The following is a 26,539-nucleotide window of genomic DNA, read 5'->3' as shown; positions in this document are numbered from 1 at the left end:
CTACATAATATCTTTTCCATTAGACAAATTCCAAAAAATAATTTAGAAAGAAAATTTAATTGTCAAGTTCTTAGATTGTCTTCAAAAGAAAGCTATTTGATACCTTTTTGCTGAAACTTTAGACACGAATCTTCCTCAATGAAGCGTTATATCGCTAGTAAGAGAATGAAATCTACGAAACAAGCTACAATTACAAAGTTCTTCCATCAATCTTGAAAGAATTTATTTTTCTAAGTAGTTTTAAAATGTCTGCCTTAGAGTTTAAATCTTTATATATTTAGTTATGAATTTATTAATAATGTATTAGCTTTCTTCAATATTTAACTAGTAAAATATGCATATATTTTGAAATTTTAAACTTGAATAATTTTCTTATCTTTTATATGTAACTTTAAAAAAGGAAAAATAATTTATTTTTGGATAATTTTTATCTATAACAACCAAAAATTATTTAGACATCAAATGATGTTATAGGTGTATAACAGTCATTCACTATAAAAGCCAAAAAAATTTGGAACAAACGAGATTGTTATAGAGAGGGTTGACTGTACATGTTTTCACTTGCTACATGCCTCTATTTGCTACATGTTCCATGTATTCATGCTTTTATTTATTGTTCGTTTTTGCTTGTTCTATGCTCCACATATTATTAGATAGATGCTATTACTTGTTTTATGCCTTTACTTATTTTATTGCCTATACTTGCTTTCTATTTCACTTTAAACTATTATATTGGATTGCTTTAGAGAATTTATACATTTTGGTTCCTTTTTATGTACGTTGAGAGATATACCATAGTTGGTTGTAGTATTTATTTTATATATATATATATATATATATATATATATATATATATATATATATATATATATATATATATATATATATATATATATATATAGTGTGGGGGGATCGGTTTACACGCCGCAATAGTATTATTATTATATATGGACTGGATTGCTCACCACAATAGTATTACTATTATATATGGGTCGGGTTACACACTGAAACAGTATTATACAGATATGTGAATCGGATTGCACGCCACAATGGTATTAGTATGATATATGTGGGTCGGGTTGCGCGCCGCAACGGAGAAGTTGTATTATGCTTGTTCTTGGCCATTGATTTCTATTACTGTATTGTGTTGTAAAACTGATTAGTGATGATATTTTGGGGCCCTCTGTTATGTGTTTCTTATTTCGGTTATTATGTTAATTATCTGTTTTCTCTTTCGTTATTGATTTTCTATTTATACTCGCACATGTTTATAGTGAGTATCTTGTCATAGCCTCTTCACTTCTTCGTCGAGGTTAGGTTCGGCACTTAAGGAGTACATGGGGTCGATTATACTCATACCATACTTTTGCACTTCTTGTGCAGATCACGGTATTGGTCCCAACGATGCATAGCAGAGATTGCTCGGACCTATCCTTTTTAGGAGACTTGAGGTAGATTTGCACAACGCTCGCAGACCCTGAAGTCCCCTTCCTATCTATTTTACTTTTTATTTCATTTCAGACTCTATTTGTAGTATTGTAGAAGGTTATGTACTTGTGATACCAGTTTCTGAGATTATACTAGACAATGATGTTTATGGATTCCATTATTATATTTCAAAGTATTTAAGTCTTAATATATTAATAATTTGCTTTTAAAATTATTAAAATAATTAATTGTTTAGCTAATATTTGCCTAGCAAGCGGATGTTAGGTGTCATCATGGCCCCGTGGTTAGGATTTTGGGTCGTGACATCTATAGATCGAGAAAGTCTCCACTACCCCTCAAGGTATTCATGTCATGGTAAAGGTAAAACCCTCTTCTAACTCAGAGCTCTTTTATGCTATTTATGTTAGTAACCATTTATCTGATAGGAAAAATCTTTGGGACCACTTATCTGATATCTCCAGAAGTTTTAGTGGTAGTTAGTTTATAGGAGGTGACTTCAATGAGGTCCTCAAATCTAGAGACAATTTGGTGGCAATAGTATTAATACTAATAGAAGTAACCTGTTTTGGAACTACATGAATCAGTATAAACTAGACACTCACTAATAGGAGATATAAATAGGAATAATCTAATTCTTGAAAGACTAGATAGGTGCTTTGCTAATGACTCGTGGATTACCGAGTACCCTGAGGCCACTATGACTCATCTACCTAGGACTCACTGAGACCACTGCCCTTTACCCATGAAGTTAAAAAATGACATTAGGCCTAGTAACATTAAGCCTTTCAGGTTCGAGTCAATGTAGTGTAGTCATCCCTTTTTCCCACCCTAGTCCAGGATTCCTTCTCTCCCAATAACACCCTCATCCAAGCCACTCATCAATTCAAAATTGGTGTCATTCAATGGAACAAAAATACCTTTGGCAATATTTTCCACAATAAGAATAGGCTTATGGCTAGAATAGCTGGCATCTAGAAATCCCCCCACTACCAACACAGTCATTTACTCTTAAATCTAAAGGCCAAATTGATTGAGAAATATGACTTCATTCTTAAGAATAAGGAAGACTTCTGGAAATTTTAAGTCTAGAATTAGTTGGCTAGCTAATGGGGATGTCAACACTAGGTTTTTCATACTTTCACCCTTAACAGAAGAATGAGGAACAAAATCCTCTCTCTTATAGATGAAACATGGAATTAGCAACATGACCAACATAATATCAAAGACTCCATTTTAAATTACTTTAATTGCCTTTACACCTCTTCTAATACACAATCCCCTCTCCCGACCTCCAACTTTCACAGACAGGAACACATCTATCCAACCTCCAAAGGGATAACTTGGCCTCCCCCCTTAGAGATAGTGAGGTCAAACAAACTATCTTCTCCTTTAAACCCTTCAAAGTTCCTGATGGTCTACGCCCTTTCTTTTATCATAAATATTGAGGTATAGTGGGAAAGGATGTCATTAAGTTCTGTAGGAACTCACTTGACTCTCAAATCATGCACCCCACTATTAATGCCACACTTCTGTGCCTCATCCCTAAGTGCCCAAATGCTAGTATGCTCAAACAATTTGGACCTATTAGGCTTTGCAACACAATTTATAAAACAATGACTGATTGTTGTTAACAGGATCAAGCCTTATTTTTCTGATATCATTAGTCCCAGTCAAGCAGTTTTCTGTCTAATAGAAGAGCTTCTAACAATGCTATCATTGTTCAAGAATATATTACCCACTTTAGAAAGATCAAAGGCAAAAATATCAACATGATCCTGAAATTGACCTGAAAAAAACCTTTGACAAGCTAGAGTGTTCTTTCATCAGAGACACCCTTCATGCTTTCAATTTTTTCACTATCCTCATCAAGTTCATTCTCTCTTGTGTCAGCTCATCTTTCATCTCCATACTGGTTAATGGAGGACAAACTAATTCATTCATGTTTACTAGGGGTATTAGATAAGGAGACTCCATCTCTCCCTATCTCTTTATCCTTTGCATGAAAATGCTCTCTAGGCTTATTGAAAGAACTGTTGATGCCAAAAAATGGTTTCCAATTAGCATCAACAAAGCCGGTCCTAAGATCTCTTATATTTTCTTTGCTGATGACTTAACTCTTTTTGCCATAGCTAATACTAAAAATTGTAGCACCATAATCCATACTTTTAACTCCTTCAATGAAGCCTCTGGTCAGAAATAAATTTAGTAAAGTCTAGAGTCATCTTTTTTTTTCCAAATGCAAACCCGATCAGGTTATAGCTCATTGTGCCAATCTCTCCATTCAACCCAGCAGTTACTTTGGCAAATACCTGGGCTTTTTAATTTTTCATAAAAAACCTGCTAATAGTGGCTTCCAATTCATAATAGAAAATATGCATTCAAATCTAGCTGACTGGAAGACTACTTATATGAACATGATAGGTAGAACTACTCTGGCCAAAGCCTATCTCAGTAGTATTCCTAGTCATGTCATGCAAGTCCGTAAACTGTCATCTCACACTACTAAGCAGATTCAAAAGAACTTCATTTGGGGCACTACCCCTGCTAAAAAGAAAATGTACCTGGTAGGCTGGGAGATTATCACAAAACCCAAAAGTAAGGGGCGCCTTGGGATCCAAAAAGCTAAGTGTAAGAACAGAGCTTTGCATGTTGGGCTAGCCTGAAGGATTTTTCATAAACCTACTTCCCTCTAGGCTATAGTCCTGATATCCAAACATTGCAATTGGACTCAAATACTCAAGAAATCCAAGTCTGCCATTTGGGAGTGTATTCTCTAGGGCTGGAACACTTGTAAAGATAAAGTAAAATAGGTAGTCCACAAAGGTGATAGAGTCAATTTTCTTAATGATGTTTGGATCCCTAACAGCAATTATATTAGAAGCATGACTGAGGAGCCTCTCGCCCCCACTAATTAGTCCATTAAGGTAGCAAGTTTTTACAACAATAGTAACTAGAACACTTCTTCTTTGTCCATCACTCTTCCGGACAATCTCATCAATACCCTCAAGTCCACCTTCATTCGCAGTGCCAGTAGTAAAGATGATAAAATGATATGGGGGCTTACCAGTAATGGTATTTTCAGTTAGGTTAGCCTACCTTGACTCCAAAATCCTCTATACTACAACTATCTCTACCAAAACCTTTAGCTGGATCTGAAACCTTAAAGTGCCTAACAAGATCAAGACCTTATTTTGTCTCCTCCATCATGAAAGACTCCCCACTGGAGCTTTTCTCCAGAAAATTGGTATTAATAGTGGCCTCATATGTGGCTTCTGCTCCAACAATATTGAAACCAGTACTCATATCTTCTTTGATTGTCCAAATATAAAATTGTTCTAAGATAGCCTTAGCCTCCTTTGCACCAATGGATACTGCCAAAATGATCTCATCTTTACTAGCCAAGCTTGGCCACATACATGGAACAAGTTAAAGAAGAATCCCTTCAATAGTAACTTACCTAGGAGATTCTTCTTCCATTATGATTCTGGCATATATGGCTGACTATAAGATACAATCTTTTAACAAAAAAAAAAGGACCTTGCATCAGCTACCAATACCATATCCAAAGCCACTGAGTACCGTATTTTTATTGATAGGGAGGTAATTGGTAGTAAGCTTACTATTATTGTTAAATGGAAGCCTTAGAAAGAGGCTACTATAAGCTAAACATTAATGGTGCAGTGCTAGGTAACTCACGGAAAAGAGGCACTAGTGGTGCCTTCAAAAACACCAATGGTAACTGGGTAATAGGATTTCTGGGCAGCCTCTCGTACACTTCTAATATTCATTCTGAACTAACAACTCTACTACAGGGTCTGCAACTTGCTGATGACAAAAATCTCACTCCACTGGAAATAGCCATTGACACAACTGAGGTTATAAGAATGCTAAAAGTGGCAATGACATTTATGACCCTACTATCTCTAAGCGCAGGTTGCTGATCCAAACCGGACAAGATAATGATCAAACACAGCTACATGGAGCAGAATAGAGTAGCTGATCTTTTGGCAAAAGAAGGAGCCAAGAAGGAAGTTTTTGGAAGATTGACCATGTTGGTAGTTCCCCCGGTGTTTGCAAATAAAGATTTTTGGATGGATATCCTATAAAGTACTTTTTCTAAACATGTTTTGAAATGTAATAGTAATAGCCCTCATACTTTGGCAGAGTATCCGGATTTGATAGGGGTCCTAATGATGGTAGGCTATAATCTCGTTTTTGCCTTGTAAGAGTGATTCTGAGCTATGTAGATGCTATGGAATGAATTTGAGTGATTTGGAGCTTTGAAGTCTGAGAAAAAGCCCAAGGAAATAAGCTGGGATCGCGTTCGGGGGTCGAACACCACGTCTGGATGTCAAAATCAAAGCAAAAGCTGGACTCCGAGAAAAGTGTACAACCACGGGGCGTGGCGCGCCGCGCCTGTGTAAAATCCTGCCATCTGTCAGAAATCAACTCTCTGAACTTTCCCACTAATGCCCCACGTGGCGCGTCGCCTCATGCGGTACACCTGTACAATTTTTACAGAGTATTTTCCTATTTCGCGTAGAAGAAGGTATTTCCGTCTGGGCCCGACCCTACTTGGTATAAATACATGAAAAATGATAATTTTGGGACTTTTGACACATCTAGGACCTAAGGAGGCTAGAGAGAAGGCGGAGAAGCGAAAGCACACGGGATTCATCATTCAATCAAACTCAAGACAAGAGTTTGGATCGTTTTATATTTTTCTTTATATTTGTGATGAATTACTCCATATCTATGGAGTGGTTCCCTTTAGGGTTTGATGGATTTGGTGTTTTGATATTTGTTTGTGGATTATAACTCTCATTTTTTATGTATTGAATCGTTTTGGGTGTTTTATATAGTTGCATATATATTCACATGTTTATGTAATCGAGAGAGGCATAACTTGTGATATCTTTGCATTATCTTGTTGGTTGAATTCATTAATTTTTTTTAGTAATCGAAAGAGGCTAGTTGAATTATTGATTAAACCTAGTTAGGATAATCGAGAGAGGTTTTCCTAAAGATCCAACCACTACGAAGTTGTGCATAACTTCACTGAGCTTACATTAGTTCATATTGTAAAGTTGAGACTTAATCGAGAGACTAGTTTCGACTAAACGTTTGAACTAATAATTGAGTGAACTCGGGAGACTCACTTGAACATTAGACGTGAATGAACTAGAGTTAGATCTCATACATTTATCTTGCACATATCCAATCAATCCCTATTTTTCTCCCATTGATATCTTCTTTGCTTACTTTTGTTTCAATTGTCATTCGTCAATTACCTTTAGATTCTTAGTTAATTTTAGTTTTTCATCACATAATTCTAAACTGTTGATTATTTTGGATAACAATCTAGCTACAAACTACGATAATACTGTTTAACTTCAATTCCTGTGGATACGATATTATATTATACTATATTCGACTAACGAGCATATTTAAGTATGTGTTTTAAGCTCGTCACCTAATAACGCCCTATTCAAACAATCTAACTAGCTATATAAATACATCCTTTAAACCAAAAAAAATAATAAAAGAGAAACAAGAAAATAGAAGAATAAACAGAAGAAACGAAAAGAAGAAAGGGAAAATGGTGCATAAAAATTATCGTCTTTCTTTAAGTCGTACACGAAAACAACTTGAAATGGGAAACGGCGTTTAAAGCGGGTGTTGCAAATACAGGTAGATAGAGAAGCTGAAGAAGCAAATAGCAGAGGCAGCAGATGCAGTGCCCCTCCTGACACTCTCCCCATAACCTACACTCCCACATAAATACACACCAAAATCCTATCTGTAAAAATCTTTAATTTTTGTTTTCTGGGTATGTGTGAAAAATTAGCACCTATTTATTGAACCCAATTTTCCCATTTCACTCTTCACTTTTTCTCTCTCTCTCTCTCTCTTTTTTTCTTCAATCAATTCTCGATCTTTCTTTTGTTGCTGAAAAAGATTTGCATCTATAGATTAATTTAACTATTTTCTTGTGGGGTTGCTCTTTTGGGAAGTGTTAGTTGTTATGGCGATTGCAGCAGCAGCTGTTATCGTTCCATTGGGTGTTCTCTTCTTCATTTCTGGTCTTGTTATCAATCTTATTCAGGTAAAATTCTTGATTCCCACGATTTGGAATCTTAATTTGTGTCTTTTCTTTTTCTTTTTGGATTAGATTTGTCTGGATTTGAGGGTACAAACAACTTTTCATTTGACTATGTTGCAATCTAGTTAAGCAATTAATTTTATTACTTGGGAATTGCTATGTAGGCTATTAGGTTTCTGGGTTTTCTCTCTCCTTGAATGAGATTTTTTTTAAATTCTTTTTGGGGGGTTTTGATTTTTTGAGCTCAATGTTAAAAAATGGGTTTCTGCTTTTTCTGGTTCAGGCTTTGTCTAAAATTGGTGAAGCTAATGGATTGATTTGTGGTTGTTGGTTGAATCACAGGCTACTTGCTTTGTCCTTATACGGCCAATTTCGAAGAGCACATACAGGAGGCTTAATAGAATCTTTGCAGAGCTCTTATGGCTGGAACTCGTGTGGATTGTTGATTGGTGGGCTGGTGTAAAGGTAATGCACCTACTGACCTACAATATATGTTAATATTTATGTATGAACTTTTGTAGAATAAAGGGTAGCTCTTCCATCGTTTGGAAGCAAGCTCAGTTTGTTACACTGGTGTATGTGCTCAGCTTAGCTTATGATGCCTATTTTCACATCGCCTCCCCTCCACCAAAAAAAGAAAAATCGAAAAAAGTACTCCCTGCATTCCAGTTTATATGATACTATTTTTATATTTGGAAGCAATTTAACTTTATAATTCCCGTTATATCCTTAATGAGAAATTTTTATAGCCACACAAATGTTATGGCATGTTTAAGACTACAAGTTTCAGAAGTCTTCATTTCTTTCTTAAAAGATGTTTCGAGTCAAACTATGTTTGCATAATATTGGAAAGGTGGGAGTAATAATAGGATAAAACATGGAAGAATAGAAGAGGAACAAGCTATATTGTCTTTTGATATAATCCCACTACATAGGACTTCTATTTGACGTCTCAAGGAATATGAAATTGCATACTGCAAACTGAGACCACTATAAGCTGGGTTGAGAATTGAAAGAAACAAGTTGATGAGGATCCTCATGATCCTAAATGTTTGCTTCTTGCTTGAGTACAAATTTTACGACATTATTTACTCTGTAGTTGGTCTTGAGTTATTAGGATTGCAACCTGCATTATGGTTGGCACTGGTAGCAATTAGCTAGAAATGAGTCCTTTTTTGATGGTTTTGCTTGCAGTTTTATCTGTTTCATGCTATCTTTTAAGCTTTGTTATTTATTTACAAAGTACTATATGCGCAGATGTAGTGATCTCATATATTTCTTTGCAAGGAAGGGTATATCCAATTGCCTTATACTTTATTATCAAAATAGTCTAATTGCCCTATGCATCTGAGAACATGTGTGGTTGGACAAAACAGCTTCTCTTTTTGGATCACAGCCTCATTTTATGTCAATATGAACTAAGATGTTATGCTTTTACTTAAACTTTTTTTTTGCTTGTAATAGCATGGGTGTTTCTTTCAATCACTCTCTACACAGCCTGTCTACATGACCCTTAGTGATTTCAGTTAGCTTTGTGATCCAAATGAAAGTGTAGAGAGACCAATATGCAAGTTTTGGAGTTTTCGGCATCTAAGTTGCTCAGACACGGGTGCGGGTGTTCGACACCGGTGTGGATCTAGAGGTCGGATCCTTCGATATGTAAATTCTAAGATTCGGGGATACGGATCCTTGTATGGATACGGGTGCGGGAATCCGGCTAAAAATAATTCAAAAGAATAAAAATATCTCTAAATTATGTGAAGTTTTGTGGAATACTTACGCATAGCTTGTAATGTGTGGATTTTCTTTTTATTCTCAAGTTGTAGATAAGTAAACGATTTATTTTCTAGATAAGGTATACTATTTTCTTCATATTTACCCTAGTTTTGGTTCTGATTTTACGAGTCAAACTGTATCTCATCTCAAATTTTTCTATCCGTCGTGGTCAAAGTACGCAAAATTGTTTGACCAGATCCGGTACGGATTTCATTCCCACACCCATACCCGTGTCATGCCGACACGAGTGCTGCACCTAAACTGCCGTGTCGGAGCAACTTAGGTTTTTGTGGTTAGAAGGTAAGCTGACATCGTAATGTTTCAAAAGCTTTCAATATAGGATTTGTTCTTGAATGTTTTATAACCATGTGATCTGATTTATTCATCATTTTATTTAAAGACATCACAACTCAACTTCTTTGAAATATTCCAACTTCCAAGTCATACTTTTGCAATTGTAACGAGGTTTCCTTCCCTCGTGCCTGTTCTCATTTGAGTTTCTTATTCTTCTTTTTTATTGGGCTGTACGCTGATTGCATTTTATCCTTTATTTCTTTTAAAATATTGAGTTGGTGTCTTGGGAAAATAAAATACCTCAACTTCATTTGAGCAAAGAGAGACATAATTGAGATATTATTTTTGACTTGCTTTTGCATTGATTTTTCTTTTTATGCATGTCATATGAGAACTCTTTTTTCATTGATGAGGTTTTCTGGTTGCAGATTAAAGTATATGCGGACCCAAAAGAATTTAATTTAATGGGTAAGTTAAATTTATTTCCATTTTTATGCTGCAGATCTTATGATAATATTTTGTCATTTGCTTTCACGTGATTGTTATTATTGGTAAATATTGATCTTTTCAGGTAAAGAACATGCTCTTGTCATTGCAAATCATAGAAGTGACATAGATTGGCTTGTAGGTTGGATCTTAGCTCAGGTTTGTATTGACAGTCAATAAAGTTATTTGGGATATATTAGAATGTTCTAGATTCATTCAACATGTTTAGGTTAGTAGCATGAAATATTCTTCTCAATTTGATATAATTAGGAATCTCCACATGTAGGTAATTTTCCTATTTAATAACTTTCTTACTTTATATGTCTATACTTAACTTATTTCAGGTTGTCTAAACTCTTATATAAGGAACTATCTTGTATATCTTCTACAACCAATTCAAATTCCATTTTATTTGTCCTCTATTTTCAAAGTTTGGACCACATTCCGCAGGGATTGGATACCTATGTGTTCAATATACCCTTAAGCTAGGCGATGTAATATATAAATGTATGCTTGTCACCCCTATTTGCATTTATGCATGTTAACTATGAATTGCTTGGAAACAAGTAATTTTGGGGGAAGTTTAATCTTACTACGGAAGTTAATTAATTTTGAAAGATGCTCTGATACATGATAAAAATATGGTCTTTTCATATTATAAGTCATAGCTGTTTTTCATTTGACCTCTGCTTATCAATTCTTGGATCTTTCAATTGCAGCGATCTGGTTGCCTTGGTAGCTCATTAGCTGTAATGAAGAAATCATCAAAACTCCTTCCAGTAAGTATATGGAGAAATATTATGAAGATTTTGCATCTTTTTAAGACTGAATCTTGCCCACCAATTGATTTTAGCATGTATGGAGCTCTCATCCAAGATGGTGTTGGTTAATAGTATATTTTTCTGGTTTCCACAGCTCGTGAAGTTCGTTGTGTATAAAAGGACAAAGGAATTGATGATAAATTAGATGTTTATTCTAATTACATAAAAAAGGATGTTTATGCTCCGCTGTAGTATTAGTTTCAACCTCAAGGGAAAGAGGCTGTTATCTTCATTTATTTGAACACAGTGGTAGAAAGTCATGATGATGCCTGGAATTCGGCTCAGTTTTTTTGTTGGTGAAGGCTGATAGACCTGTAATCGTTTTTGCTTGAATTTCTTTGAAATTGCTTCCTCCAAACCCAATTTATGTGACATCCTATCTGGTTTGACAATCAGAAAATGTTATACGTTATTTCTCTAATAACATTATGTCATACAACTTTTACAAAGTTACAAGACTTCAAATTCACATAACTAGTTAATTTTTAAACTTTGATACGATGTTTCTCTATCAAAAAAAATAATTTAATATTTTGTTCCACTACTACTAATAAATTACGTACGTCAAGTTAACATTTTAAGTTCCATATCTAGTCAAACACCATTAATAAAATGGCAAGAGGGAGTATATGCTTATTGTATACGTCTCTCTCTTGGTTTACGTCCTTGCAGTTGATTTCCAGAGTATGATCAGTAATATCGTGGATTCTGCAGGTAATTGGTTGGTCCATGTGGTTCTCTGAGTATCTTTTCCTTGAAAGAAGCTGGGCCAAGGATGAAAGAACATTGAAGGTATGGTTAAGCCAGATCACTTGCAGACACATTTAAATATAAATTTGGGCGTCCTAATTCTTTAAAAGCGATGTGGCCACAAGGAAGCAAATCAAAGATAGAGTTGTCTATATGCTCTTATTTGATGCATAATACATATTTGGATATACTGTCTCTTTCCTTTGGCTCATTGATGTGTGTTTTGGTGTCTGCTTTTATTATTCCAAATTACCCTAACTGTGATTTTATACATTGGGTGTCCGATCTGCAGTCAGGTCTTCAACGGTTAAGTGATTATCCTTTGCCTTTCTGGCTGGCACTTTTTGTTGAAGGCACCCGCTTTACACAAGCAAAGCTTTTGGCTGCTCAAGAATATGCTACTTCAGCTGGGTTGCCTGTTCCAAGGAATGTATTGATTCCTCGCACTAAGGTGGGCACCAGTATTTCCTTCTTTCTCCACGTAGATCATATATCTAGAGGTAGAGTTTGCTGATTGTTTCTTTTGAATTGTCAATATGATGATAGATCTGTCTCTCCGTATTCGTTGACCAAAGTGCCTTGCTAAACGTTATTTTTGTTGGGACAATCAAATTGTGATTCTATCCTTGTTCTTATTTCCCTTTTTTTTTTTTGGGGGGGGGGGGGGGGATTGGTTATTTGTTTTTTATCAGGGGTCCTACTTTGAAAGATATAATGTAGCTGAGGTTGGAATATACTGACAGTTTTATTAGCGTACTGCTGGTTTTGGGGGGGGGGGATCAAAATTTTGGTGATCAATATCTTCTCTTCGTTTTTTTTTTTTTAAATTATGGTGGTGATTGGGCCTGCTTGCGTGCACCACCGGGTACATGCTACCGATACCAAGTAATGCTATCCACCAAAGCTTAGATAGATGGAGAGAAATTATCTAACGTCAGTTTTTCGTCTACTGGGAAGGGTGATTATTGTTTTTTGAAGTTCATTATCCAAGAAGAATACTGTCAAACAATCTTCTCCCTCACAAGCAGAAGCTATGTTGGCCATGAGGAACTTCCTTAGCCTAAATTAGTTGGGGGCTATAGTTTCTTCTGCAGTGTGTAAAACATATGAAAACCTTCTAGATATCAAAGACGCGGCTCGCAATTTGAATAGTTAGTGTGTCTTGAAAAAATGGAATAACAAAATGAAAGAGAGAGAAAGGGGTGCCATACATTGAAACCATAGCAATCTAAATATATTGTAAATATTTTGACAACACCTCTTTGGTGCTATATTAATAATGCACTTACCATTTCTATAAGAAAAGAAATTGTGGCAATCTAAATAAGCAGGCTGATGCTTTCGGATTCACGTATTGTACATGTCCAAGGTTGCGTCTGATGCAATACACCACCCATTAAGGCGTCCAAACAGATTTTTCTGAAGTTTAGAATGTATTCTGTTCTACTTTAACGTGGTTCTTTCATTGCATTGCTATCTTTAGTGTTTCCCATTTTTTGTTGATTTCAGGGTTTCGTTACTGCAGTAAGTCATATGCGCTCATTTGTTCCAGCTATTTATGATGCAACAATTTGCATCCCCAAAAGTTCACCTGCACCTACAATGCTGAGACTCTTCAAGGGGCAGCCTTCTGTGGTAAATAAAACTATCCATTAAGTTGGAACTTTGGTATTCTGTTTTAAGTATTTGCCAGTCATTTATGGCGTCAGAATACTGGAAAAAAGTTCTAGGAAACTTCTAGTTGTCAAGTTCTTACTTGTGATTGTCACCACTGGTGTGATGTGGGAGTTCCTACGGATGCCAATGGAGGGGATGGGAGGGAAAGCTTGGGAAATTATTAAAAAAAAAAAAAAAATCAGTTTAAAAGAGGAGAAAAAAAAAAGAAAAAGAAAGAGAGTTGCTGAACATAGGAAAAGCATGAGAAAAGACAAGTTTAGAGATGATAAGAGGAATAACAAAGCATATGTTAAAGCAAAGAACATGACAGCCCTAGTGTAAATAAGCATACTAGATTTTTTACTGTTCATACATGATTCTGTTTACGTCATTCCAACTGGCGAATAGATTTACCCACGGGGGTCTCTTGAGATTTATCTTCCCTTGCATATCTGGGATAAATAGATTCTAGAATGTGATACCCTCTGAGAAATCGTAAAGCGTATTTGGTCAATCATCAGTGCTCCGGTCTGAAAAAATGTTGCAATAAAGAAACAATATATAAACTACGTTGAGCATATTATGCCACAATTTAGAAATTGAATAAAAAGAAATTGGAATTGTGCATATCCTCTTCATGGATGTTAATGGAGTCCACAGAATAAACCTTGTATCTTTGTGTCCAAATATTTAACTTGTCTCATAGTACTTAAATTTGCTGGGACTAAAATGTATGAACCAAGAGAGGTTTTTTTTGTCTAGTGTTTAGCTTTTTATTTGCTATTGTGCAGGTGCATGTGCACCTCAAGCGGCATGAGATGAAGGATATGCCTGAAAATGATGAGGCCATTGCCCAATGGTGTAGAGATATCTTTGTGGCCAAGGTTGTCCGTCCTTGTTAAATCTCCTTACCAGAAAATTAACTGTGGAAACAATCCTCCCTCGTGCTTATTTGTGATGTCTGTGAAAAGCATTCTAACTCCTTTAGATGAGTCTCTCATCATTTTGTTGTTGTCTGGTGATCTGCTCTTCCACCAGGACAAGTTATTGGATAAGCATATTGCTGAAGACACTTTTGGGGAAGAACAGCTGCAAGACATTGGCCGCCCAGTGAAATCCCTTGTGGTACGACACTTTCTGATTCTGCTAGCGAATTTGTGTATATTTTGGTTCTATTTGTATATCAAATAACTCGTCTCTCCTGAACAACAGGTAGTTGCATCTTGGGCATGCATTCTTATCTTAGGAACCATAAAATTTTTACAAGCAACTGCCTTATTGTCGTCATGGAAGGGTGTTGCAATTTCAGCTGCTCTCATGGCTGTTGTTACAGTTCTTATGCAAATTTTGATCAATTTCTCCAAGTCGGAACGCTCTACAGCTGCCAAGGTTGCACCGGCAAAGGAAAAGAATGTGAATCAGCCTACAGAGAATGTGCAGGACAAAAAGGACTAATGAAGTGATGATATATGATTTTCATCTGAGATAGCGAATGATCCACCCTTAATTTGTAGCTTTCATCACGAGAATTAGAAGATGACGTTTGCGTTGATATAGTTACTTGCTTGTCTCTATTTTAAACGTGTAATTTTGGCCACAATGAACGAATTTGTGCTCGTCTTTGTATCTTTAAGATGCAATCAATAGATTAATTTTTATTCACTCAAGTCGACAATGTTGGTAAACTGCATAGCTTTATGCTGCCATAGTAGCTGAACTCTGTCTGTTATCGGTGTCCTGTCATTAACTGGGAAGTGATGAGCCACATGAATTGTATCCTTATTTTTGTTTTGTTGCTGAGTTTTAGGTTTGATATTCCAAGTACCCTTTATCTGTTTTTTTCTTTTCTTTTCCCAGGGGATGTCTAATTGCTCCAAAAATGAAATTGCATACTCATTTTTAATGATTTTTGGCAATAGCTTGTTTATTCTGAATAAAATGCTGAGTCTAAGGGAAAGCTACAATAAGCGAACATAATAAGATGTTGGAGAAAGATCTTTGTCAATATGTAACTTATAAGCAAACACTGGATCAAACAATCACTTTCTGTGAAAGCTCAAAAGATGAGTTGACAAACTCCAGAGCTCAACCTAAGTAATCTTGACATGGTATAATTTTATCCAAGACTTTGGCGTCACCTAAATGTTCCATTAGTGATATCAGACATAATTAATCCAAAGAAAAGCAGTCTTATCTTTGTGGCAGCGAAAGGCTTGACTGAAACTGACACATCCATTTTAAAATTTCACTATGATACCTATGTATTAGTTCAGCAAAGATTGTTTACCTTGAAAATTTGAAAAACTATTACTAGAGTACAAATAATTACACGAGGATGGATAAGATTAGGAATGACGATATACGGGAGAAGGTGAGCGTGGCTCCCATTGATAACAAGATGCGGGAAGCGAGGCTCAGATGGTTTGGGCATGTACAGAGGAGAAGCCCGGTTACACCACTGAGGTGTGAGCGGCTGGCTCTGGAAGGCATGAGAAGAGGTAGGGGGCAGCCTAAGAAGTATTGGGGAGAGGTGATCAGGCAGGATGGTGCGACTTCAGATTTCCGAGGACATGGCCCTTGATAGGAAGCTGTTGAGGTCTAGTATTAGGGTTGTAGGGTAGGGTCGTAACTATGTGAGGCTAGTCTGATAGGATTTTGTATCTTAGACTGCTAGTGGTTAATGTTGTGTTCTCACGACTCTTTCATTTTATAGTGCCGGTCCTATTTACTGATTATTGCTATTGTTTTCATCTACTTTCTGGCTTTTATGTTGCTGTTAGTATTCCTTTGGTTTCTGTTGATGCTACTGATATATTGTCTCTTCTCGTTTTCTTGAGCCGAGGGTCTTTCAGAAACAGCTTTTACCCCCTCAGGGTAGGGGTAAGGTCCGCGTACACACTACCCTTTCCAGACCCCACTAGTAGGATTTCACTGGGCCGTCGTCGTCGTTGTTGTAGTATCAGCTGGAGTGGGTATTGGCACCTTGAAATGCAAGATGACCTATATTCTTAGTCGAATATACAATCCCTGCCATGCTGAATGCCTAAGGATCTGAAGCTGCCAGGAGAGCAGTTAAGAGAGTCAAAGCTGTGTTATGAGATACACGGTATCGAGATCATCTCGAATTTTTCAGATGATTGCTAGAGATTTGGTAAAACTCAGTAGCTTTGAGTTAGACCCTATATTTGTATTAAACAGTTCGCTTAATATGGATAAATATTCTCTCCCAAACTCGATTGTTATTTTGTCGTAGAATTCAGAACCCATAAACTTAAATCTTGAATAGTCACCTGACCGGTCGAAGGTATGGATGAAAGAGAAAAGCTATTCTTAGATGTAGTGGCATCTGTAGGTATGAAAATTTATCAAGTGCCTTTTGGAGCACTTTGGACCAGCTCAAACAATATAATGAAAATTGAATAGTGCAATTTAACTTGCCTTATTTTCATGTAAGTAATCCCAATTATTATGGAAAATTACGTGTAATCAGACTATCAGAGGCGGATCTACATTGTAGGCAGAGGGGTCACAGACACCCGAAAACTTCAACAAAAACTCCACATACTTGCTAATTTTCTTCAAGAAATAGTCAGAAGGCCCCCTTACCAATCTTTACGAGCAGTAATAAATAAATATTAAATGTAATGGTGCCCCTGTAGAATTTTCGCTTCGCCTCTGCGTGTAATTACTTTCTTTTCAAAAGATCTGACAGTGTAAAAATTTCTACACTCACTTTATACAAGTTAAAATCCCTGGCTAATAGTTCAAAGTTGAATAGAGTCCCTGAAACCTGAAAGATGATAATTGATAAGCGATACCACAAAATGGCTGTGCATCCTCCATGAATGATCAGAAATCAGCAACAATGGGAAAAAAAAAGTGCCGGAAAGGGAGCGGTTCATGAAAAATTTGAACTTTCATTAACATTCAAAAAATTCTAAATCATTACCTCTGAGATTTACCTAAGATATCTACATTCGGTTTGTAAACCAATCTGAAATTCTGATCCTGTGAGAAACAAAAAAGGTTCCGAAAAACAGTAACCTGAACACGCCATTATCTACCAAGGCATGACATCAAAATTTGAACTCAGTGCTCCGTCAGCCTTCGGATCAACTTATACACAGGTGAATACTTCTATCAAAAATCTGATGAGGGTTTTCCTCAAAAGAAAATGCATGACCAACAGAAACGATCATCTTCATGCATGTCTAGCACTGTTACCATGCAGCTGAGAAGCTCTTAGACTAGGCTCATCCTGAAGTGACATAAGATGCCGGAAGTTATTCGCATCCTGTAAATTACAAAAATGCAAAACTGGAGGATAAAAGGACAAACCTGCAGACCATATGTGAAACTTGGCTGCCTAAAATCCAGATGCCCCTAAACGAATGGAAGAAACATTTCATAAATTCCATTCTCTGAATCGTAATATATAGCCAAGAAAGTTAATTAGTAGCATAACATACTAGTCCAGGAATGCTTTGTTGAGACCCGAAAAACCCATCATGGCCAGGTGCAATTGTATTGAGTTGTCCCTGCAGCATGATTAAAATATATCTCGTTTACATGGATCTGAATCTTGTAAGAAAATCCAATTCAATAGACCAATATCACATACCAGTCCCTGCATATTCTGTTGGTTAACATAATAGCCATCATGGGGAGGTTCCATCAAATTCAACTGTATCTACCAGTGAACACGAATTAGAGATCATAACAGTAGAAATCGCCAAATTTTACTTGTAATGACTCGTTCCATTTTTGCAAGAATAAAGCAACAGTCACGAATGTGATATAGGGAAATATTGTAACCTACCAGTCCCTGCACATTCTGCTGTGTGCCATAATAGCCATTCAATGTCATTCCACCCACACTAAGATTACCCTATAACCAGCAATTTTAAGTTAGTATATCACCAAAGTCGCACACGAGCGAAAATTTTATTACTCCAGAAAAAAAGGGCCTGTGGCAACTGGCAAGTGCTAACATTTTTGAAAAGGCTTAAACTACTTTACTGCTAATAGAAAAAGGAGTTCTCACACACTGAAAGCATTTCTTATCATGCTAAGGGATTCCTTAATATGAACTTGTAAACATGCAATAAACAATGAATAAATTGCTAAGAAACAAACCATCTGCTGCAAGCTATCTTGTGCTTCAACTATTGCAGCTTCTGGTTCAGTGTGCACCTGAGACACCATTACTTTAATGTGGTCATATCAGTGGAGCCAAATTATTATAACAAGTTATGATAAAAACAATTAATGATCCTAGAACCAACCTTCCGTTTCTTGTTTGTATTTTTCTTCCTACTTGTTTTGGTAGCATGAATCCCTTGAGTATCTTGTTCAAGATCACGAAGTCCAATAGCACTGCTGCTACATTCTGTTAAAGTAGAACTTTTATTGTTAACATTCACACAGTCCTTTAGAGCTTCATCTAGGACACGGAAGGCAATACCGTAACTCTCCTCAGATAAGGAACCCTCCTCACCCAGTTCAATAGCCCTTCTACATAGATCATTGTATCTTTGCACCCTGGTTATTCTTTCGGTCCCCTCAAGCAACAACTGTCTATTCTTTGCATCTTTGGTCCACCTCTTCAAAATATATTGAGATGGGATGCTTGGAAGACCACAGATCTGAAGAACATTCATTGCATGCCTACAAAGGAAACCTTTGTATTCAAATAGAAGGCACGAACAAGAAACATCTGATTTTGCCTCATTCCACATGACCATAAAATTTTCATTTTTCTCGCAGTCATTAACTCTAAAAGTTACATTTTCCCCATTTTCAGCTTCCTTCTTTGGATGGCACCCAACTACACCCAACACTTCAACTTGAAATTTCCTAAATATAGCATGTGTATAAATTGTTGACATCTGCTTTTCCCAAGGTGAAGGTGATTTTAAAGCAGGATGTTTCTGCAATATCTCAAAGTCTGCTACTGCTTCCTCTTCATATCTATTTTGCAGAATCATTCCATATTGTCTCATAAACTCTTTGAGACTAATTTTCTTATGAATGTACTTATCAAAGAAGGAGCTTATACTCTCTGATCGTTGAGCTGTTGACATTCCAGCAAAAAAACTGCCTCTCATGTAAGCTGGAACCCACTTTCTGCGCTCCTCATACAGGGTATGAATCCATTCATTCTCTTGCAGTTCGAATCTGCTGACCATCTTCCACCATCTTAAATCAAATTGTTCATCAGTTACTGACTTAAATATACATTTGCTGAATTTTTCCATGAAATTCTCATGCTGCTTTATGACATGAGCAAGAATATCCGGAATTCTTTCAAGCACATGCCAAAGCGCAAAGCAATGACGTGAACACGGGAAAACTTCTTCAATAGCTGCTTTGAGTGACTTATCTTGATCAGTGATCATCACCTTCGGAGCCTGCCCACCTACTGCCCTAAGCCACGTCTTCATCAACCACACAAATGTTGGTTTGGTCTCATCTGCTACAAGTGCACATCCAAGCAACATAGGTTGACAATGATGGTTTACCCCAACAAAAAGAACAAACGGCATCTTTTCATTGCTTTTCGTATAGCTGGTATCAAAGAAAACCACATCACTAAAGCTGACATAGTCTTTCCTACTTTTGGCATCAATCCAGAACAAGTTCCTTAAGCGTTGATCTTCATTGAGATCAATCGCATAAAAGAAGTATGGGTTCTCTCTCTGGATATGCATGAAATACTCGAGCATAACTTGTGCATCTCCCTCTTCTAATGACAAGCACCTGCCTCTATCTAACTGGTAATTTAAATCGTTAGTTAGCAGGCCAACTTCTTGACTTCCACCACATTGTCTAGACATCTCAACATACATCTTTCTTGTTCGTTCACTAACAGCATGAAGAATATCAATGTTATTTTTCTCAGCAAGTTTAACATTCCTGTGAATACGGAAATGATAAGCCAAGGCTGGTAAAAGCTCATGATTATGATCCTTTATAAACTCATGGATATACCATTTTCCATCTCGCTTTCTCTTAACATGCATGCTTGCTTTGCAATTGGTCTTTTTGACGCTAGGACGTCTACTAGTGCCAGCATCTGATTCCGGAGTCGCACCATATCTAGAACATGCAAATTTAGCATCAATGAATTCTTTTGATTTCTTTGAGCGACGGCTGTTCTTAATCGAGGTAGTGAATCCCATGGACTTGGCATATTCTTGGTAGAATGCATACGCAGCCTCGTGGGACTCAAATTCAATCCCATCACGTGGCTCCAAATCTGCATTTCCTTCTACTCCGGCAATGCTTCTCTTAGGAGAAGTGGCAACTCCACCATCCCTATTGTGACATGTGTTGTCTACTGCATCAACCATATCACCAATCACTTGAAGACTACTTTGCACGACAACTCCATGATCAACCATCTTTTGGACAACATTTCAGTTGTTTTTACTTAATCGTGTGTTCAAGGGCTATATCCATGAGAAATCAATCTTCTCCAACAATAGCTGGAGAGGAAAAATGTCAACTCAGTACTAAAAAATTCCTTTTTTGTTGATAGGTCTGCACTGAACAATATAAAAATATGCAAAAGTTTCAGTCATGAAGAAACTTTAACAATCAATGAAAGTTGACCTGAATCTTATTTACATTCACAAAGTTCAGCAACTAGGTTGAACCCCCAGTCTAGCACCCACTAGCAACAATGATTTTATTTTAATCCTAATACCACAATAAACAAATGAGTTCTACTTTAAACAAAAGTTTGTCGGCAATAGCATACAAAATAAGAGAATCCTTTTCAGCAATACTAAAGCCAGGACATTTTGAATTCAAAATAGATATCACATGAAGTGGAGTAAAATAATAATAACAAACTGCAATATATTGCAAGCAGCTCAGCCAGAAACAAAACATGCTGTTGGCGAATTTACAAAACCAGTAAAGGAAGCATCATGTCCATCAAAGGAAATCTGATACCCTACCACTTGCTAATTAATTATAAGAAACCGAGCTTTCTTGCAATCTAAATCTAAACAGTAATTATAGAGAGAAAAAGAAAAGTAGAGAAGGGAATGGAATTGACAGTTAAACAAGTCATAAGCTAAAATTATTTAACCGGATGTCCAGCAAATGTTGCTTCGACAATGTAATTCACTATGGCTGCAGTATTTCAGCTGTCCATATTCAAGACTTGAGAAACAAAACTCCTCAATGAGCTTTACCAGCATAACCCTCACTCTTGGAGGCAGGACAAACTTCTTTTTTCTTAATGGTTAAATCCCACCCCAAAACCCCCTACCCAAGAGCCTAACAATGGCCATTTCCCACTTGGGTTCCCTTGATGACTTGAGCCCCCACCTTATGTTAGGTCCGACATCAGTTGAGGGACTAAGTTGTAGTCTCCTTATATGGTCTTGGTCAACCCTTTCCTCGTGAGCGCTTTTGCAGTTGAGTTAGGCTCAATGTCCATTTTTCACATGGTATTAGAGCCAAACCCATCAATCCATGTTGTGTTTCTCATTGTTGGGTTCCCGTGTTACATTGAGGGGTTTAAGTCCCACATTGGATGACGGGATGGGTTGCGGTCTTTATATGTTCTAGCGCAATCCGCTCCTCATAAGCTTTTTGGGTTGAATTAGGCGCAGTGTCCGTTTCTTCACATGTCGTTACCATTATCCTATCCCTTCCTTGTCTGGGGATGTAATAAACTTAGCATACCAAACTACAAACTGATAAAGAAACTCTAGCAAGGAGTGCCTTGGACAAAAATACAAAGCTACAACCACGGCCATATATATATATATAAGCCAGGGAACTACCAAACCAAGAACTCCAGATGCACAAATGTAAACAAAACAAGACATAAAGGAATAAACAAAAGCTGAACAGGGAACGGCAAGAAGATTAAAAATACCTGCTTAAATATAAGAAATTACCAAAGTGTCAAAAGAAACTTGGGAAAACATGATAATCTATTTTGTTAAAAAAAACCTCAAATTACAAAGAGTTAAAAGCTCAAAAACAACTAATTTACTGTGAGAAGTTGGGAAAGACAAAAAGCATAAATACGAAAACAAAACAGAAAACAGGAAATCAATGGTGATGAATTCCACTATATCAACTGAAAATCAACAGCACGAAGAAGAAGATGACCCACTTAGACTTTTCCTGAGCGATTCACTAACCTTCCAATTGGTCGTAGAATCAAATGAATGAGGGTTTAAGAAAACTGAAATAAAAATCAAATTTTTGGTAAAACTGAAACTTTCTCTAACCTTTATCCAATGTGATTGAAAAAGCTTCTGAGATGAAATTGATGGGAAACTGATTGCTATGAATCAGAGGAACCCCACGTCTTCGATTCTGAGCGAGTTGCAGTGCTTTGTTGTGTTGTACCTTCTAAGCTCCAAAATGTTGTACATGATTAATTGAAACAGCATGTGTAAATATTTTTAATCTATGCTACTAATATTTTGAACCGTGAGTATATATTTTCTTTTATTTTCTCTACGTAAGATACTTGTAGTATTAAATTCAAGATATTGAACACTGCAATTTTACGTTATGAAAGGGCAAAAATCATTTAAATCCAATTAAATTACATCCTTTTTTCATATCTTAATTGAGTTTTATAAATATCTATTTCACTGTCTAAACTATCTACCTTTATTTACAGCTTGTTTGGATGATTGTTAATTGTTATATTGTATCGTATTGTTACTTTAAATACAATGCTTGTTTTGATTGTTATTTAAATTTTATTGTATCGTATCGTTAAATCTGTCGTTGCGTAACAATGAAAAGTATCACTTTATGAAACGATTGATTTGGTGTGGTCGCGTCATTATATTTTTTTTCTCATCTTGCCCTTCTTTATTATTAAATAATTCTATTTTATCATTTATCCTATCTTTTTATATAATAGTTCTACCTCGTACCTCACTTTTTCTTTATAATATTACAACAAATTTATTCTTCATATTGTTGGTGTATGATATCATAAAACGATGACAAACAATACAATACAATCTATACAAATATTATATATATCAAAACGATACAGTAGATTACAATACAATAACATACGACACATAATGAAACAATACATAACAATCATCCAAAAAAGTTGTTACCTTCAAAATTATCAACCTTTATATCTCCTCTTTTTAACTTTAATAAATGATATACTTTTTCTTTTTTAATCTATGTTATGAACTTACCTATTGAACAAATAAATTTTATTTTTGAAAAACAAAAGTGAAAAATAATAATTTAGCATTTAAGTTAATAACGTTGAATAATAAAACAAATGAGAAGAAAAAACTCTTCTATAACAAAAGTAATTTGCTCGAAATAAGTAATTCAATTAATGGAAACCAAAGCCAAAAAATCTATTCAAAATTGAGAACAAAAGAGAGTGAGACCTTTATAATACATACGCAATGCATGTAATACAAAATATATTACTAATAAAATGGAGGCGGATGTTATAACAAATTCTTAAAAGAATTTATATTTATACTTTAAATGAATTTTAAACTATAATTTAATAAATATTTTATTAATGATAACCAAAAATAAAAAATCTATGTACACAAGAGATAATAAGAGAGATAGTAAAACTTAAGTAAATGCTTACTGCACGTAATATTAACATAATAAAAAATAATGATAAAGTTTATAATAAATTTATAAAATGAATATTTTATTCATTATTGTGATGAACTTAATAAGATAAAACACCTAGGTAAAATATTTCATATATATGATATAACAATATTAAAAAAGTATTATATAAAAAGAATATTGGAAATGTCAACGAAAAATAAATATTATGCACAACAGAAGGAGAAGAATGTCCATTGTTTAAAATTGAGGGTTGGAGAGGAATTTTTTTAAATCTCAAATATGAAACGATTAAAGAGAAAAATAAATATTTAACGGTGATAAGAACATTTTCCTTTTAGGAACATTTAAAGGGTTTTTAGTACAAAAAGATGTAAGTACTTTTTGACATGAATAGTATTAAAGGTGAATTCTTATAATTTATAAGAACCTTCTAAAACTTAGTGAGAAGAGAACGAAGTAATTCCCTCGTTTAAATTGTTCAAAATGTATGCTTGTCCTTTGTCTAAAATGTTTAACCTTTTTGTGAAATATAAATCTTGCAAACAAAGAATAGCTTTTGCATATCAAAAAGAGAAGAAAGAAAGAAAAGAAATTCTTTTCACAATGATAGTACTAAAAATCTGTAACGTTTTGTAATTCTAGATTATTATTTATAAATAATCTAACATAAAACATATCAATTATTCAGGATCATGTAACTATACGATTTTCACAATAACACATAACTACAATAGTTTATTAAAAACAATATACCAGAATTCATGACGAGTTTTTCTTGAAATTGTACGGAATTTCTTTTAATCTTGTATGTGATAGGATTGATTTCTCTTTCTTTTCCTTAACTTAGAGAAAACGTCTCATGGGAAAACGTTATCCCCATATTGGCAGAGAGGGAGAGGACTCTTTATAAAAGAGAGTTTCCTTTCGACAGTTACTTTCACGTTCCATCAACGTGAATGAGTTGAGTAGTTTTAAAACCACTCGTTTACTTCCCATCACTAATAGGATTTAATATACGGTAAATGGCCAAATATACTCGTGTATTTTCAAAAATGCTCTAAGAATACCTTTAGTTATACTATTGAGTTATTTATACCCGTCATATTTTGGGTTCAAATATACCCCTCATTTAAACGGAGGGACACGTGTCATCGTCATGTTGGTCAATTCTAAATATCTCCTAATTAATTAAAAAGACTCATTACTCATACCCGAAAATCAATTTTCTAAAGCAATTTGTTTTTGTAAAAACTGAATATTTTTTTTACTAAAAACTGAAAAATTCAAAAATATTTTTTCCAGTTTTTAGAAAAATATTGCTTTTAAAAAAAACTGAAAAATAATTTCTAAAGCAATTTTTTGTTGTAAAAACTAAAAGAAAGCTGAAAGGCAATTTTCTAAAGTAATATTTTTGTAAAAACTGAAAAAATAAATATTTTCTTTTTTTTCAGTTTTTAGATAAAAAGATTTTAGTTTTTTTTCAGTTTTTAATTGCTTTAGAAAATTACTTTTCAATTTTTTTTTTCAGTTTTTACAGAAATATTATTTTATAAAATATTTTTCAGTTTTTTTAAAGCAGATTTTTTGTAAAAACTGGAAAAAAAATATTTTCATTTTTTTCAATTTTTAGTAAAAAGAAATTCAATTTTTTCCAGTTTTTACCCAAAAAAATTGCTTTAGAAAATTGATTTTCGGGTATGGGTAATGGGTCTTTTTAATTAATTAGAAAATATTTAGAATTGGCCAACAAGACGATGACATGTGTCCCTCCGTTTAAATGAGGGGTATATTTGAACCCAAAGTATGACTGCAGGGGTATAGATAACCCAATAGTATAACGAGGGGTATTCTTAAACCATTTTCGAAAGTCCAAGGGTATATTTGAACGTTTAATTAAGGTTGTCCAACGAGACGGGATGTCCCGTCCCGCGTCCCGTCCCGTCCCACTTAATTCTAAACGGGATGGGCCCATGTTAAACGGGACACGGGATGGGACGGGATGGCCATTTCGTCCCGTTTGTCCTGTCCCGTTTTGTCCCGTCCCGTCCCGTCCCGCCTGTCCCATCCCGTCCCGTCCCGCCTGTCCCGTGTCCTTTTTTTTTTTTGAATTCTAGCCATTGGGCAACGGCTCCAATTGCTTACTAAATTTTAGAAAATTTTTATTATGCTACAAAATAATTTTCTAGTATATATTATCCTACTGTTACACAAATATTATGGTATATTTGTGGAATTTCTGTTGTATTTGATAAGTATAAAACTAATCCAACTAATGCACCAGCCATTAATGAAATAATTATAAAATTTAAAAAGTATTTTTTCCCTATTCCCCAAGTTTATTTAATTTCTACTATACTTAACCCATACTTGTTCGTAAAATTTATGAGAATTTAGCAATTCAAGAAAATGAACAACCATCTCTCGAAGATTGCCAAACTAACAAAAGCCATCGCGATCGCGAAGGCAAGCTGCCCTGGCCCAAGAAAAAAGTCATCACGAACGTGAGGACCCACACGCGAACGCGAAGGCTGAGAAGCCTGATCTTCGAAAATGTGGGGTCCAGCTCGCGAACGCGAAGAGGAGCAAGCTCACA

The 26,539-nt window shown here is 35.4% G+C and overlaps 2 protein-coding genes across 10 annotated transcripts; one reads left to right on the top strand and one right to left on the bottom strand.

The window, feature by feature from the left end:
• The first annotated feature begins 7,026 nt into the window (after positions 1-7,026).
• LOC104110744 (1-acyl-sn-glycerol-3-phosphate acyltransferase 2) lies at positions 7,027-15,002 on the top strand. Its single transcript, XM_009620284.4, has 11 exons — positions 7,027-7,555; positions 7,895-8,017; positions 10,051-10,090; positions 10,194-10,267; positions 10,828-10,887; positions 11,644-11,721; positions 11,972-12,130; positions 13,189-13,314; positions 14,127-14,219; positions 14,374-14,460; positions 14,548-15,002. The coding sequence occupies exons 1-11, from the start codon at positions 7,475-7,477 to the stop codon at positions 14,788-14,790; spliced, it is 1,164 nt and encodes a 387-aa protein (XP_009618579.1). The 5' UTR covers positions 7,027-7,474; the 3' UTR covers positions 14,791-15,002.
• Positions 15,003-17,232: 2,230 nt separating this feature from the next.
• Positions 17,233-24,814, bottom strand: LOC104110742 (protein FAR-RED IMPAIRED RESPONSE 1). 9 transcript variants are annotated; one of them, XM_070192497.1, is made up of 9 exons: positions 24,700-24,814; positions 22,593-22,716; positions 18,621-20,882; positions 18,472-18,528; positions 18,155-18,223; positions 17,957-18,025; positions 17,805-17,873; positions 17,674-17,718; positions 17,233-17,593 (listed from the first exon to the last, which is right to left on the bottom strand). In XM_070192497.1, exons 3-9 carry the CDS (start codon positions 20,736-20,738, stop codon positions 17,537-17,539), a joined length of 2,484 nt encoding a protein of 827 aa, XP_070048598.1. In that variant the 5' UTR covers positions 20,739-20,882; positions 22,593-22,716; positions 24,700-24,814; the 3' UTR covers positions 17,233-17,536. The 9 variants fall into 9 exon arrangements, with proteins under 9 accessions (XP_070048598.1, XP_009618574.1, XP_018631315.1 ...); XM_009620279.4 differs by lacking the exon at positions 24,700-24,814 and having other exon boundaries at positions 22,503-22,852; XM_018775799.3 differs by lacking the exon at positions 24,700-24,814 and having other exon boundaries at positions 18,621-20,822; positions 22,503-22,852.
• Between the last annotated feature and the right edge of the window lie 1,725 nt (positions 24,815-26,539).

The sequence above is a fragment of the Nicotiana tomentosiformis genome, unplaced genomic scaffold, assembly GCF_000390325.3.
Source record: "Nicotiana tomentosiformis unplaced genomic scaffold, ASM39032v3 Un00166, whole genome shotgun sequence".
Taxonomy (NCBI): Eukaryota; Viridiplantae; Streptophyta; class Magnoliopsida; order Solanales; family Solanaceae; genus Nicotiana; species Nicotiana tomentosiformis.
The sequence above is the reverse complement of the archived record's forward strand: the minus strand, read 5'-3'. Positions and strand labels throughout refer to the sequence as shown.